The sequence below is a fragment of the Anomalospiza imberbis genome, chromosome 3 (assembly GCF_031753505.1).
Source record: "Anomalospiza imberbis isolate Cuckoo-Finch-1a 21T00152 chromosome 3, ASM3175350v1, whole genome shotgun sequence".
Taxonomy (NCBI): domain Eukaryota; kingdom Metazoa; phylum Chordata; class Aves; order Passeriformes; family Viduidae; genus Anomalospiza; species Anomalospiza imberbis.
Genome location: NC_089683.1, coordinates 34,813,359 through 34,828,129, shown reverse-complemented (window position 1 = coordinate 34,828,129; position 14,771 = coordinate 34,813,359). Strand labels below are relative to the sequence as shown.

General features: G+C 39.2%; 1 protein-coding gene across 17 annotated transcripts in view; it reads left to right on the top strand.

The window, feature by feature from the left end:
* Window positions 1–14,771, top strand: part of SNAP91 (synaptosome associated protein 91) — a 63,463-nt gene that overhangs the window by 43,096 nt on the left and 5,596 nt on the right. For 3 of the 17 annotated variants that reach the window (XM_068183936.1, XM_068183929.1, XM_068183930.1), the window contains exons 16-26: window positions 2,426–2,533; window positions 3,066–3,326; window positions 3,534–3,611; window positions 3,716–3,787; window positions 4,261–4,344; window positions 5,172–5,255; window positions 8,686–8,823; window positions 10,110–10,259; window positions 11,619–11,649; window positions 12,830–12,941; window positions 13,768–13,791. In XM_068183936.1, the coding sequence (XP_068040037.1) occupies window positions 2,426–2,533; window positions 3,066–3,326; window positions 3,534–3,611; window positions 3,716–3,787; window positions 4,261–4,344; window positions 5,172–5,255; window positions 8,686–8,823; window positions 10,110–10,259; window positions 11,619–11,649; window positions 12,830–12,941; window positions 13,768–13,791 (1,142 nt within the window). The remainder of the gene's footprint in view (window positions 1–2,425; window positions 2,534–3,065; window positions 3,327–3,533; window positions 3,612–3,715; window positions 3,788–4,260; window positions 4,345–5,171; window positions 5,256–8,685; window positions 8,824–10,109; window positions 10,260–11,618; window positions 11,650–12,829; window positions 12,942–13,767; window positions 13,792–14,771) is intronic. The other 14 variants (XM_068183938.1, XM_068183933.1, XM_068183944.1 and 11 more) reach the window with 12 other exon arrangements.

The following is a 14,771-nucleotide window of genomic DNA, read 5'->3' as shown; positions in this document are numbered from 1 at the left end:
GGACCATATGTTACTTGATTCTAGAAGTCAAAAGCTAAATTCATTTTTTAGACAGGAGATGCAAAAATAAAAAGAATACAGTAACTGTATTAAAGGGAGAAAATCTCTTACACTGCTGAATGTGCAAATTTAGTATTACTACACCAATATGGAGGAAGAAAAAAGTAAATAAACTGTCCTTTTTATTAATAATTAAATATGCAGATGTAATTAATCCATTTTTGCATGTTATGCTAGATTTTAGCAGGCACTTGTGCAGGAGCAGCAGAGCCTTTTGAAAAGAACTTAATAAGCATTAACTTAAAAAAAACCCAGTGGCAAGCCCATGATTTAAGCTGTGAGTTGCAGGGTCACCTGTTCAGATTGATGTGTCTCTATGTTCATATAGGTTTCTTGAACTAATCAGAGTAACTAATATTCAGAGTTTTTACTATGACATGTTTCATTTAGATTCCAGTATGAACATAGGTGTTTATCCCACCTGCCATTTAACCCAAGTCTGATGCTAAAAAAAATTACAGTGCTTGGCAAGAACCTTACTCAGAATTGTCAGTAAAAAATAAAGAAATAAAGCTGGTGCCAAACTGTTTCCTTGCATCTGTGGGCTGGGAGGAACTTGTGCCCACCTTAATATCTGTGACTGTTACATGGAACTTCAGTAGCCTAAATCTGGACAGGAATAGGTATCACTCTGAAGCTGAAGTGATCCCAACATAGAACTAGTGACTAGCTCTATACATTCTGAATTTCTGCCTTAAATGTTATCCAGAGTCTATCCTTTCATTCTGGGAAATAATTATTAATAATTATTAATAGGGTTGACCAATGTCTGTGCTGTTGGCCTACAAGCTTGTGTGGGCACAAATATGTTTTTTTGAAAGAGTCCAGGGTACCCCTGCATCTGAAAGCTGGCCCTGTAGTGCAAAAGTGAACACACATGAAGTTACACAAACCATCTTCTCAAGCAGAATGATGCAAAACCCTTCAGTTGAGTTCTGTGCTGAATTCTTTCCACACAGTGCATGCCAGTGTCTGGTACACATACAGCACTGGGATGTTTGACTCATTCTGATATTTTTACTTGGACAACTGCCATCCAGTTTTGTTGTTGAACAACCATGTTACTTGAGAAATAGAATTATATTTGAAATGGCTTATTAGCAGGCCTTTTTTGCTACTAACTCATTTTAATTCTATTGTACAAGACTAGTGGGCTTTCCGCTCTTCTGTTGAAGTTTCGATGCATGTTTTTTTGAGCTTTTTAGATTACCTGGCACGAATTTGTTTTTAAAATGGTTGTTTTCATTTTAAAATTGACATTCAAGTTAAAGCATGTTAAGCTTTTCCCTGTGCTAATTTGACAGTGCAATTGCAGTATTCCCCAAAAGATTTTTTTAACTTGCTAATTTTTATAGCAGTAGAAAAATGTCCTTTACAAGCATCTTGAAGTATTTAATCCTTATTGTGCAGTCTTTTTTTGTGGAGAAAATGCTTGCCTATGAGGGCAGTCCAAATGGCACTGTCCATTAGGACTACTTCATAGAATTAAGAGCACAAATGCTGATTTAAGCCTAGATATAATGCTGTTCATAGCTTGAAATTTAAGCATGGCACTTAGGAACTGGCAAACAAAAAGAAAAAAACAGACAAAGATCAAGCAGCAAACAAACAAACAAAAATTTAAAAAACCTAATGAGCAAGTCATTCCAAAACCCCAAACTAATTGCTTTCTCTTACTCGGCTGGTTGGCCTAGAAGTGATCCTAAAAGGACAGACAGGTTATGGCTGACCAGCCATTAGTTAAGATGAACAATCTTGATCTGTTTGAAGCAAGCTGAGTAAATATGACCTATGCATCACGCTATGGCTTCAGAAAGATTCAGTTGGAATACTCTTAAGAAACAAGTAAGTTCAGTTTTTCAGATGTTGCATGACTGACTTGGCTCAAAGACTAGAAATGGTAGATGCAAATATCTACCAGAGTAATTGGATTGTTATTCATAACAGTGCAAAGCACTACGCAAGTAAACTCACAGTTGCAGATTAATCACATGTAATACAGGCTTTGAGCAAGCAAGTTGTTAATATCTGCTCTTAAGTAAATTTTGTTAATTAGTTAATTTTGGGTAGTACATGAGCATGCTGCTCTGAACCCTTATACAATGAGAATAATGCCTTCTTTTACACTCACTGTGCTTATTGTGGGCAACGCAAGGAGCTTCATCTGCAAACCCCGTCTAGAACCTGCTTGTGTGGGGTTGGGGGAGAGACAAAGCGTTTTGCGCTGCGTCTTGCTTTTGGAGTAATTACATTCATGTTGTATAAGGGGATCTACCTATGCAATTTAACTTGGTTCTTTTACTATATTTTTCTTCTCTTTATTCCTTTTTGTTTTTTTAATTTCTGTTCTTAAACTGCACCCAAGATGCCTTTGCAGCTTCTCCTGGGGAAGCCCCTGCAGCAGCTGAAGGGGCAGCAGCACCAGCTACCCCAACCCCTGTAGCAGCAGCTCTTGATGCATGTTCAGGAAATGGTGGGTTTTATGTCATTAGATAGTGTCTTGTTTTGCTGTTTTTTTTTTTTTTTTTGGTTTTTTTTGTTTTTTGTTTAAACTACATGGCAGTGTGTTTTTTGAAAATTTTATACTGTTTGAAATTGGTAAAAATAAACTTTAGACTGAAGAGCATGCTTAACAAAACTGCTTGTTTCCGAGTCCCAGTGACTTCGTATTTATTTGGCAGTGCTAATGAACAGTTCTGTCAGTGCTGAGTTGTAAGCAGTAGCCTGGATAGTCCTTTGTCATATTTGGTTTTTTGGCCTTGACAAAGAACTTTTGAAAGTTCTCCCCTCTAGTAACTAGACTGCTCAGCCTTTTAGACAGTCTTTATTGTAGAAAAAGTTAAGTAATATGTCTGCATAAGTAAGCTAGATGGTAGAGAGACCTCCTCTGTGTGCGTGCGTGTATTTGCAGTATGTGCATTGCCTACAGTTGCTTTGTTCTTGACTTCCTCCCTCACTGATCCTAAGTATCCATACACATATATTTCCCCTCTCCTTTTTACAAGACCCCTTTGCCCCATCCGAAGGTAGTGCAGAGGCTGCTCCTGAGCTGGACCTCTTTGCTATGAAGCCAACAGAGACTGCTGTTCCTGTAGTTACCCCTACAACTAGTGCAGCCACTCCAGTTCCTGCAACAACTCCTTCTCCAGCTGCTGCTGTTGCTGCTGCTGCTACTGCTACTACAGCTACTGCCACTACCACCACTACTGCCACCACTTCTGCTACCGCCACCACCTCCGCTCCTCCTGCTCTAGATATATTTGGTGGTAATTTTGTTTTTAACTCTTTGATTCTGGTGGATTGATCTGTCAGGAGTACCAAATGAACAATTCGTTGTTGCATGCGTGTTGTGTGCTAGGCTTTCAAACCAGAGAGCCTGTTAATTTCAAATATGATGTGCAAAATTGGAAACTTCTGTTTTCAGTCCTGCCTTTCAAAAATGAGTTAAAGATTTGTTGTGTTCTTGGCCTTAGATTTATTTGAGTCTGCTCCTGATGCACCTGCAGCACCTAAACCTGATGCTACTCCTAGCATAGATCTCTTTGGTACAGGTAAAGAGAGAATTCTTCCCATACTCTGCTGCTTTGAGGCCGTGCAATGGTGTAAACTGATTTGAGTGATACTTACTTTTTGTTCTTTTTTTCATTTCTGGAAGATACATTTTCATCTCCACAACCTGGAGCTTCTCCTGTGCCTGAGAGTTCTCTCACTGGTGATCTTTTATCTGGTGAGTGCTTGTTTTCACAGGACTTTCCACAGATTTCTTGGGTTTGAATTTTTTATTCCAAAAGTAAAAAAAAAAAAAAAATTAAAAAAAATCAACTTCCTGCCAATTTACATCTTTAAACTGAAATATTAAGTTTTGGGTTTGCTTCTTTGGTCACAAGATGTGTACTTGCTGAAGATGCAAATCATGAAGTGGCTGACACAAGTTCAGTAAGTAAGTGATGTAGTTGTTGAGAGAGCAGTTCCTCCTCTAAGCATAAGAAAATGCTTAATAAGCAATGTTTTCTTTAAAGTACTGTGGTTTTCAGTTGCTGTGTGAGAAATGTAACAATTTCTGTTTGCAGTTCCGGAGACTATTACCTGAATTTACCAAACCTCTGGTACTAACTGTTGGAGCCCATGTGGCTTTGAAATATTTAGCTATCACTGTTGCCTTGCTGATACTAAATATTATTTATCCTATGCTTACTGCAGTGGATGCATTTGCAGCCCCCTCTCCTCTACCCGCTGCCTCTCCAGCAAAGGTGGATTCTTCAGGTGTGATTGACCTATTTGGTGGTGGGTATTTTTGTTTCCTCACCACTTCAGAGTTGAATCACTTCATTTCAATTACCTTTGCTTTGCTAAAGCTGCGGGTTTCCCCTTCTCAACTTTTCTGTGTGGCCTGAGTCTGGCACCTTTGGTTCTTAAACTTGCGCCATAGCGAACTGCAAATAAGCTGTGTGGTCGTTCTATTGTCGTGACACTTGACATTCTGTCCCCAGTCAGTGCATGTGTGGCTCTTCCTCAGGCGTCCAGTGAAATTCTGCTCTGTCCTTTTTCTTCTTTGCTAATCTCCATGGTCATGCTGTTTCCTCTCAGTTCCGTTTCTCAAAGCAGCTGAAGTATTGAGGGTGACTTGTCTCAAACTGGGTATATCTGAATCACATGATTTGACAAGGTGGAAATTAGGATGGACACAACCAACTCTAGCCATGTTGAAGAACAGAAGTGGTGCTTAGAAGCAGTGAATTTGAAGCATTAGTAAGATATGCCTTGAAAAAGATTTCATGTGAGCTACTGCCTTCTGGCTGGAATTACTCCAAACTTTCAGCCAATGCATTCATCGCCAAAGCCCTGTTGTCTTGAATGCTGTGATTTGTATCTGAGAAGAGGTCCTAATAAAAAGAGATTTCTTTCAAGTACTGGTTTGTTGTACATCCTTTTTTCCACCTGAACTTTGCATCCATGGTACTGCTTTGCAATAAGGATGGCCAAGCAGTTACATTTTCTTCTTCCGATGTATGAAGTGGCTATTCTTTTGTCACCTTTTGATAAGTGAAGAATTGATGTATTTAATATTGAATGCCTCACTTTTTCTTGATGCTTTCTGGAATTCCCTTTAGATGCTTTTGGAAGTAGTGCTTCTGAACCCCAGCCCACTACCCAGGCTGCTTCTAGTTCCTCAGCTTCTGCAGACCTACTTGCTGGTAATAAAGAACTTCTAAAAACTTGTTACTTTAGAGCAATACTAAGAAATGGTGTTTGAAATTTTTTATGTTCTTTGGGTGTAGATAGTGAAATAAAATACTTATTCACAATATTTCTTAGTACTTTAGATGTTTCAATTAAAACTATAGTGACTTATAATGGAGGCAATATACTGAAGTACAAGCTAACTTCCTAGATTATCTTCTTTCCAAGCTCTTTGTTTCCCTACCTCCCACACAGCCTTATTTTTCTGTACCGTTCACTGAGTATGAGTGTCTCCATAAAGTTTCTTAGGCTGTCTGTGGCAGTACTAAAGTTAAGCAATATTTCAGTCAATGCTTCTTGTTCCTTACTGCTAATTAAACTTTGAGTTCGTTCAATTTGGTTTCTTTAATTGGGTTGAACACCTAAATGTTAGTAGCTTGAATGACTGACTTGGTAGCAGTCTTGCATTTAGCCAAGGAGAGTGGGATGATGAGAGCACGGTTTTCTGTGCACAAGGACAGAGAAGTGATAGAGACTCTCTCTTTATATTGGGTGAGATGAGGTCTCTCATCACTGTCACACCCTATATCAAAGGTTGGATAACTGTATTATTTTAGTCTGCACCCGGCAGGTATGCAGCTTCAGCTTAATTCTTTGTGTACTACTCTCCAAAATTCATGCTATACCATGTGTTGTAGTGGCTGAGTTGAACAGCTGTGACTCATCCCCATCCCAGTTTGAAGTTTGTAGAGAGCAAAATCCCAACACATGCACTTCTGGTTTGTAGAAGACTTGTCTTAAATTCTCCCATGTTTCTGAAAGGGGAATTCTTGTCATGATTTAAATTAATGCTACCCCAGCCAAAACCACCACAATTGGTAGAACTGGTCGGTAGGTTATGACTGCATTTTCAAGTACCTTCTCAAAGTGTAGACATTGTCTAGTTGGGCCACAGGAAAGAAGTTGTCTAGATAATAATAAGGCATACATCCATTCTCAATCTGCAAGCCAAATTCTTAAATTGGTACATAATGTGTCAATACATGCTAAAGCTTTAGGACAGACTGCTTCAGATTTTAAGGTGGAAGACTACTTTTTTTTCATATTGCTTCAATAGGTCTTTGTATTAGTTTATAGATGGCTTAGGGCCATAAATCAAGTTTTAACTAATAGATTCTGGAACATGTTTGTATTATGCAGTTAAATGTGCTATCAAGAGACTGGGTGCAACGAGGTTGTTGGACAGAAGCTAATTCTGCTTATGCAAACATTACAGTACAAAATATTTTATGTCGTTATCTGTAACTAAGCTTAAGTGCAAGTAGGAATTGTGCTCCAGATGGCTTTAAACTTCAGCAATCTGCACTCTGAATCTGATGAGTTGCATTAAATCAAAACCAAAATTATAAAAGGGATGTTCTAAGTCTAAATACTCAAGCAGATCTGAAGCAGTTGGGATGAATAGATGATTTTAAAAAAATTATTTTATTTATCTTTCGAATATAAATTCCAAAGGGCTCCAAGTAGATTTGATTTTTTTGGCAGACAGAGGGAGTCTATAAACATTGCAGCATATTGCTAAGAATTTGTTCACTCTATATAATGGCAGATGTATAGCCTGCAGTGTAATCCAGTTTTAAATTTAAGAGTGTCTGGAGTTCATATCACGGCTGAAGGCTTGTCCTTCATGGTTTATGAGTGTTTGGTTGTACTAAGTGTTTATATGCATAACGTTATGAGTATGCTTACTATTCATAATTGTCTTATGTGTTCTGCTGTCAAATATGTTCCTGCCCCTTCTTGGCTTGCTTAGGAAATTTGGAAGAAATGTTTTCCTACTCTAAGCCTTTCAGCAGACAAAATCAGAACTATGCTGATAAATAAAACAGTCTAGCTATTTTCCCTTCTAGATCTTTCTATCCAATTAAACTGTGTGCTTGTATGCCCCACTATGTATACAAATAACATGTTCTTATATGAAATCTTACTTGACTGTGTAAAAGCAACCTCAAAATCAGGAAGTTGGGGGTGTCCAGACAACACATCTAACTCAGTTCCTGCTGTTTCTGCAGGCTTTCCAGGGGTCTTGTGCAATCACTAGACACCTAGGAACTTGGTTCTTTAAAGAATTTTTATGGCTTCTGTGCCTGGTATTCCTCTTAAATTGCGCAAGTCGAAAAGCCATCAGATTAAAAGCAGTGATCACACAAATCTTCACCAGAAGCTGGGGAGTCCTCTCTTCTGTAGCTGGAAAAACAGACACTTTATGGGGCTTTGCAAAAGCTTACAGAACTCTAAACAGAATTTTATTAATGGATATTGGCTCATACCTTTCTGCCAGGCTCCTTGTTCTCCCCCAGGAAGTGGAAAGGCTCTTTAGATGGCTCCTGTGCTTTAGGAATTGCTGCAGTGAACTGACTTTGTCATCCCTGGATCTATTCAACCTGCTTCTGGTCTGCTCCTGTGGAGATTAGTACTTTTGTGCAGATAGTTTAATGCACAGAGCTTTGCCTTGGGCAAGTGGGCAGGTGATGATCTAGTGTTTTAGCAGGTATCTGCTGCAGACCACCTCCTCAGGAAGAGGCAAGTAGAGGAAGCCTCTTGTAGGCAACAGGAGAAAGCATCACTATCACAAGCTTTGGCACTAGGGCAACTGGAAGCACCATAGTATGTGCTGGAAGGGAGATAGGGAATGCAGCTGGGCATGGGTAGTCTGGAATGTATTAGAGAATCTCTTGATGTGGAGCATACCAGAGTGAGTTCAGCAGAGAGCCACAGAGATGGTGACTTGTGCATATGAGAAATGCAGAGAGGCTGAACTGAGCTCATTCTGCCTTGAGAAGGCCAAAGATGCTTATAGATGTCTAAACTCACAGGAGTATGCAGAGGGAATTCTTCTTGGATGTGCACAAAGATAGTAAAAAATGGAAATGTGTGGGGGAAACTCATTAAATACTGTAATGGTCTGATATGACAACAGGCCACCCAGAGAGCCAGTAAGAACTCCTCTTGGAGGTGCTAAGGCAAATATCTGGGCAACTTGATTTGATTAGACTGACTTTAAACACAATGTGTGGCTGGCTGACCTCCAGAGATCCCTTCCAACCTACATTATTCCATGACAAACTCATGTCAGGAACAGACTGTGGAGAGAAGAGGGCAGATCTCTGATGCCAGTACGTTTTTCCATATTCAGGGTTAGCTACTGTGAGCATGAGACTTGCTGTGGGCTAGGATGTGGGTTATGAGGGCCTCTTGGTTCCATTATACTGAAGCCTAATAAACATAGGGAAGCTCACACAGGCTGCTGAAATGTTCTTTATTTTAACATGGTCTAGTAAGAATTGTCTTTATCATTCCGCCCTCTATAGAATGAGGTTTTGGTAAACACAGTCTAACAAGGCTGACTCTAATGTCCTCACCTCTCCTATGTGTTTTTTAAAGGCTTTGGAGGCTCCTTTATTGCTCCCTCTCCATCACCATCCCCAGTCACTCCAGCTCAAACTGGATTACTACAGCCTAACTTTGATGCCGCTTTTGGGACAACAGCTCCAACAACTGGCAGTTCATTTGATTCATCAGGTGAGCTACAGGGTTTCTTCCTGTGACTTTTCTAATATGTTTTGTGTGCTAGATAAGTTAATGACACCATATTTAGGCTCTGAGTACAAGCAGTATCAGTGACCTCCTTTTTCTTTCTTACTGGAAGAACCGCAGGGTGGTGATAAGGCCGGTGTGTGCCCAAGAGCTCTCTCTACCCATTTTTTATTCTACCATGTCAGTAAAAAACAAACTAGTGTATACATCATCCTTGCATGTGCTTGATAGCATGAGTCAGGAATTACACAAACTAGGAAAACTCTACTCTGTAAATCAAGTATACAGGCAAGTCATGTTGCCACTGCTTCTGATGGTGCTCTGGAGCCTGCATGGCACCCGAGGGTACACACAACAGAAACTGCCCTAGAGTTCTTTGCCTGACTATAAGCTTAAACTTTTATCATTGCTATCATTTTGTTTGCATCTCTTCCATTCTATATTTTTCATGCTGGGTCCTTGCTACAAACTTAAAATTGGTGAGTTCTACAACCGTACAAGAAAAAAAGATGGAAATAGTACTGCTGCTTGGTTATTTGGTTGCTTGCCAGTGCACATGCTACCCCTCCCTGTTGACTTAACATTAGCATGTACCTCAAATACAGATCAGAAGATAGAACTCAGACATGAGATGTACCAAGCAGTTTAACTTCAAGGGATCTAAAAAATGAACTTCTGTGTTAGATGACTGGACTAAGGAGAATAGCACTGTCTGTGTGGATGGTTCTGGTTCCTTCTGATCTCATAAGATGTTAGTAGGTTTTCCTGATTCCCTGCTGCTTGCAAGTGAATAATAACATCTTGAGACTGCCAATCCTGTTGCTGTGAGATGTCAAGGTATAAAACTGCCTTTGCCACAGTAATTCTGACTGGTGTTTGCAGCAAGATGTTCATTTTTAAAACCTTTAAATGAATATCTCCTGAAAAATGTGTGTGTATCTGACATCTCTGTAAGGATGGTTGTAAGAAAAATAGTGTCATGTGGAAGTGGTGGTGTATCTATGTAGATTCAATGCTCCAATTAAATCCCTTTTAGGCATGTCTTCTCATATTAGTTTTCATTGATATAGTTTTTTGAGGATTACTGTACATTCAGTGTCTAGTAAAATGACATGCATGCCCTTGTTGGCATTACTTTTAATGTCAAATGGTGTTTCGGTAAGACTTGTGGTGTGGTTGTCTGTGCTGTAATCGTTGAGCAACAGCAGAGTAGCAGGCAGTGCATTTTTGGTCACAGCTGCTGTTCTAACTCACTTTCCTTTCACTTCCAGTGTTTGATGGTTTAGGTGATCTTCTCATGCCAACTATGGTTCCTTCTGGTCAACCTGTAGCACCTACAGCCACAGCAACAGTCCCTGCTGCAGCAGCGAGCAAAGGCCTTGGAAGTGATCTTGATTCATCTCTTGCAAACTTAGTAGGCAGTAAGTGACAAATTTTAGTTTTAAGTGGTGTGGCATGCATGTTGGTTTTCCATGGAGCAAATACCTATCTATTTTAGCTTGCTTCAGTGTCCTCCTGTTCTGCTATGGAAACTGGGGAAGCTATCAGCAGGAATAAGGCTTGGTTCAGATAGCTGATTCACTTAGTCTGGGTTTGTTTTCTTGGAGCCCAGGATCTGAGTCAAATAATGGCATTTGTTTGGTAGGTGTGATTTGTAATGTCTGATCATCCCAGCTACATTTCAGAGGCACATCAGACTCTTAATGGATGTGCCCCTCTGTAATAGGTGGAAAGGTGAAAATTGTCCAAAGTGTCTGATGGCAGTTTAAGCAGCAAAGCTGGTGGACACAAAGAGCTGCCTTCATGTTTTATGAGAGAAGGAGTAGCAGTGGGATGATGAGTGCACTCAAGAGCAGGCCTTCTTTCAGGGGCAGAGAACTTACCAAACATGTTCTTAAAATTATAAACTTAAATATGTACTTTCCTGTAGTAGGAAAAAGAGCCTTTGTAATTAGAGATCAGTAGCTGGAACCCCTCCAAAAAACCTAACAGAAGCCCACCTAGGCTAAGGTGTAATCCTGCTGAAGTTGTATAAAATGAATACTCCCTTAGTATATGTAAACACACCGCAACAAAGATGTAGCTGATCTTATAATGCAGACATGGCTGTTAGATGTGGGGGAAAATACTGTGCTTAGAAGTCAACAAGACTCTTAATCCCTTGAAATGTCTTCTGCAAGTCATCTGCTATATCCAAGTTCGGAGGGAAAAATCAAACAGCAATTTATGAATTATAGGACTTATAATGATCCTGTGAGACGAGTACTCTTTAAAATTTAACTTAAGACTTCTTCCAAAGGGTAATTAAAGACACTATCTGGAGTTTCCATGTATGACAGAGCAGATAAAACAGTGCAAAACTGTTATAGGCAATGTCCACATTTATGTGTATGTAGAATACACCTTTTTATTTCCGTATGTGTAATGAGGAACAGAAACTAGTGTTGCCATTCATGGTAAATAGTTGGGTGCTCTTAAATAGCTTAGCATTTTGTGGGCCTACATATAGTTACTTTGATTTGCTTTTGAAGCAAAAATTACTTTCTCAAGTGCAAGACATCTGCAGGGTTTCTGAGATGTTTGTCCTTAAGAATAGGTAGATGTGGCCAGTCCTCTGATGCTGTCTAAATGAAGACAGCCAAAACGTTTTTGCTCTTGATAGGCCCTGATGCAATGAAATCCTGATGCGATGAAATGTAACCTGTTGCTTTGACATGCTTCAATTTTCTAAACGTGTGGTTCCTTTTTTATTTCCTTTTTTTTTTTTTTACAATTTTCAGATCTTGGAATTTCTGGTACTACTTCTAAAAAGTAAGTTCAACTTGGCTTAAAGATAAAAGGAAGTTTTCTACTCTGCTGTAGAGCACTACATCTATTTCAGTGTTTATTAAGTAACAATTAATTGCTTATATGCCCTGACCTCCCTATCCAGAAAAATTCTGAAGTATTCTGTTCTGTACAGGTTCACTGAATAATTAAGGTTCAATGTTCCTGATATAACTCATAAAATTACTGTCTTTAATCTGAGTGATAGAAATATTTTTTCCTGTAAATTACTGTCTTCATGTTGGATAGCTGATTTCCAAGCAGTTTATAATGAACAGATAATCCAGATAATATACATTTGTATAGCTCCCCTCAGTAATCTATGCTAATATGTAATAGTTTTGTTACATTTTTACAGATGCTGGATGTACTTATTGTGTAGGCATTGAAATACTTCCAAAATAGAAAAGAGGTTCATTCATGCAGCAATAAGCTTCTTTTTGCAAAAATACTTACATTACGTTTATTTTTTTATCTTCCTAATCTAACTTCTTGCTTGTGCCCTGAGTCTTCCTCTGTGTATGCAAGACTTCAAAATGTTTTGTGCCTCTGTGGAGATGATAGGAAGGATATGTACAAACACCTCATGAGGTTTCGCCTCAAAATGTATCTTCCTTCGACCTACTTTGTTCTAATGGTGTATTTTATTCTGGGTAGAGCAGCCTTAAAAAAACCTGGTTTTTTGAACAGTCCTTTTATTCTACGAATGATTTGTTTCTCTTGTATCTATCAACTTTTTGCAGAACTGAATACTTTCCTTCTTCAGCTGTCTGAGCAAGACTTCCAGCACTGAAATGGCCTTTCAAAGACATCTAGCAGGCAGCTATCCTGCCTGGCCCCAGTAGAATAGGCAGTAGCAGTCCCTCTTCCTTCTTTGCAAGGGTATATGTGATATGTTACCTTCAGTCAATACTAAGTAAAACTTCTCTTTAATTCTCACCACGAAGGCCATAACCATGTAACTGACTTCAGTTTAGAGTGTTCTGGTGTCTACTGCTAACAACCCTTGAAACTGAGTGTCACTAAAAGTATATCTTTCTGTTAATAACTGCATACACCATAAGCTAATGTAGCTGCATGTCTAATGCTAATGTATGCTGTAACTGGTTTTCATTTTCACTGTGGAAGTATGCAAATAATAGCCTGCCTCTCTCCTCTCTGTTAGGGGAGACCTTCAGTGGAATGCTGGAGAGAGAAAGTTAACAGGAGGAGCAAACTGGCAGCCAAAAGTAGCACCTGCAACATGGTCAACTGGTGGTGTCCCAGGTGGTCCTTTGGTAGGTGCTTAATCCATAGATAGCACTGGCGTTAGACTTCCAATATTTGATGAGACTGTGCAAGCATACTTGTAGGGACTGTTCCACTCTACTGAGGCTAAAGAGATTGCTTCTGTGTAAATTATATGAGTATTTCAAGTCACGTTTTTTAAGAGATTTACAGCTAAATAAACCATTGAGTAGCAAATGAAAAATACACTAGAGTATGTATCAAGGTATTGCTCTACCTGTGGGCATTTCCAAGATCTGGCCAGGATCAGGCCCAGGTCAAGTGCCCAAAATAAAATACTATTGATCCAAAGCTGATGTACTATAAGGAGAGAAAATATATAGATTTTCCTCAAGTTTTAGTGGATGAAGTAGATCAAAAGACTACACAGTATTCATACTGATCAAGTACCTGATGTTAGATCAGGAGTGGGTAGCTTATTTAGCAGGGTAAAGTAGTTGGAAAAGGTAAGATTACCCTGTAAAAAGTATCAGGAGGCACTAATTTTGAGAGAAGAGGGTCGAATTGAGATAAAAATCTAAACCTGGAACAAGAGCAACTTGATCATGAGTGAGATACAAAAGTATTCTGAAGGGGAGTAATACCTCATCTTATCAAATGTCACACCAGGCTTAAAACAGCCTCCATTTGGATGAGGTTGGGTTGGCAAAGGAAAGTAAGAACTCTGAAGGGGAACTATGACCAGTTCAGCTCCTTGCTGCCACAGTCAGGTGCTAACATGACTCTGAGCATGTTCCATAACATTCTGGAAGACACAAGAATTCTCTGTACTTCATTTAATGTGTTAGTTGTAACGTCAACTTTTTTTCTTAATAGAAAGGCTGGGCAATACTGTACAGTGTAAGTGAAATTTTTCTTGACCTTTTACTGAACTTACTAAACATGAAGATACTAACAGCACCTCACCTGCACTACAGTTACTACTGCTGGCTTTAAAACAAGCTAGACGCTTCTAACATGGCTCCTCTTGGACTGTCTATCCAACAGGCAATTCTCAGCCAGTGGGTTGAATATGGCAGTAGTGATTAATCATTTCTGTGCTGTAAGCTTGAAAATTATCTCTTTACTGCTTTACTTGGATGTGAACTACCTGGTGACTTGTACTGCCTGAAATTTTGAGCTTCTGCAGCATCAGTCTGATCTTGTAGTGATTTTACCATCTGATAAGTAACTGGTCTTTCTGGGAAGCTGGGTAGTTTTGATAGGATTTCATGGAACATATGTTTTATATATATTTCTTCAAAATCATGCACTTAGGTACTTTTTGAAACCAAAGAAACCCAGGCCTGCTGGCAAAATAAATATGAATGAAAAAATGAAGCTTTTATTCATGTCACTTTTGAACCACTTAAGTTTTGGTCACTTCTTCCCTTCCTTCCCTTCCCTTTAATTCCAGGATTAAAATCAGCAGAATTACATCAAACCCCATTCCCTTGAGTGACCTTGTTCTTAGAGGCAAGAGCAGATTCAGTTTGTATGGACATTTTCTTGGCATCTGCCTGACTGGATATTGAGCTACAATGTGTTCCTGTAAAAGCAGTCAGATCACTGCATCTGATGTCATTAACCTGTGTGGTTTAGCTTCTTGCTTTACATACCTGAGTGTCCAGATCTTGGTTTTAGTTTGGAGACTCTGCTAGCACAGTACAGTTCTTAACTGAAATGCTCCCCAGGAAACTTTCAGACTGGAATAGAGTTTATAAATTCCTAGCCAGAAAATGTAGTGGTTTGGATAAATGAACCTGGGACAGGTCATCTTGACTTGTCTCCAGCTTCTTAAGAAACTGACGTGTTTTAGTCTGGAAGCAAGGATCAACCAA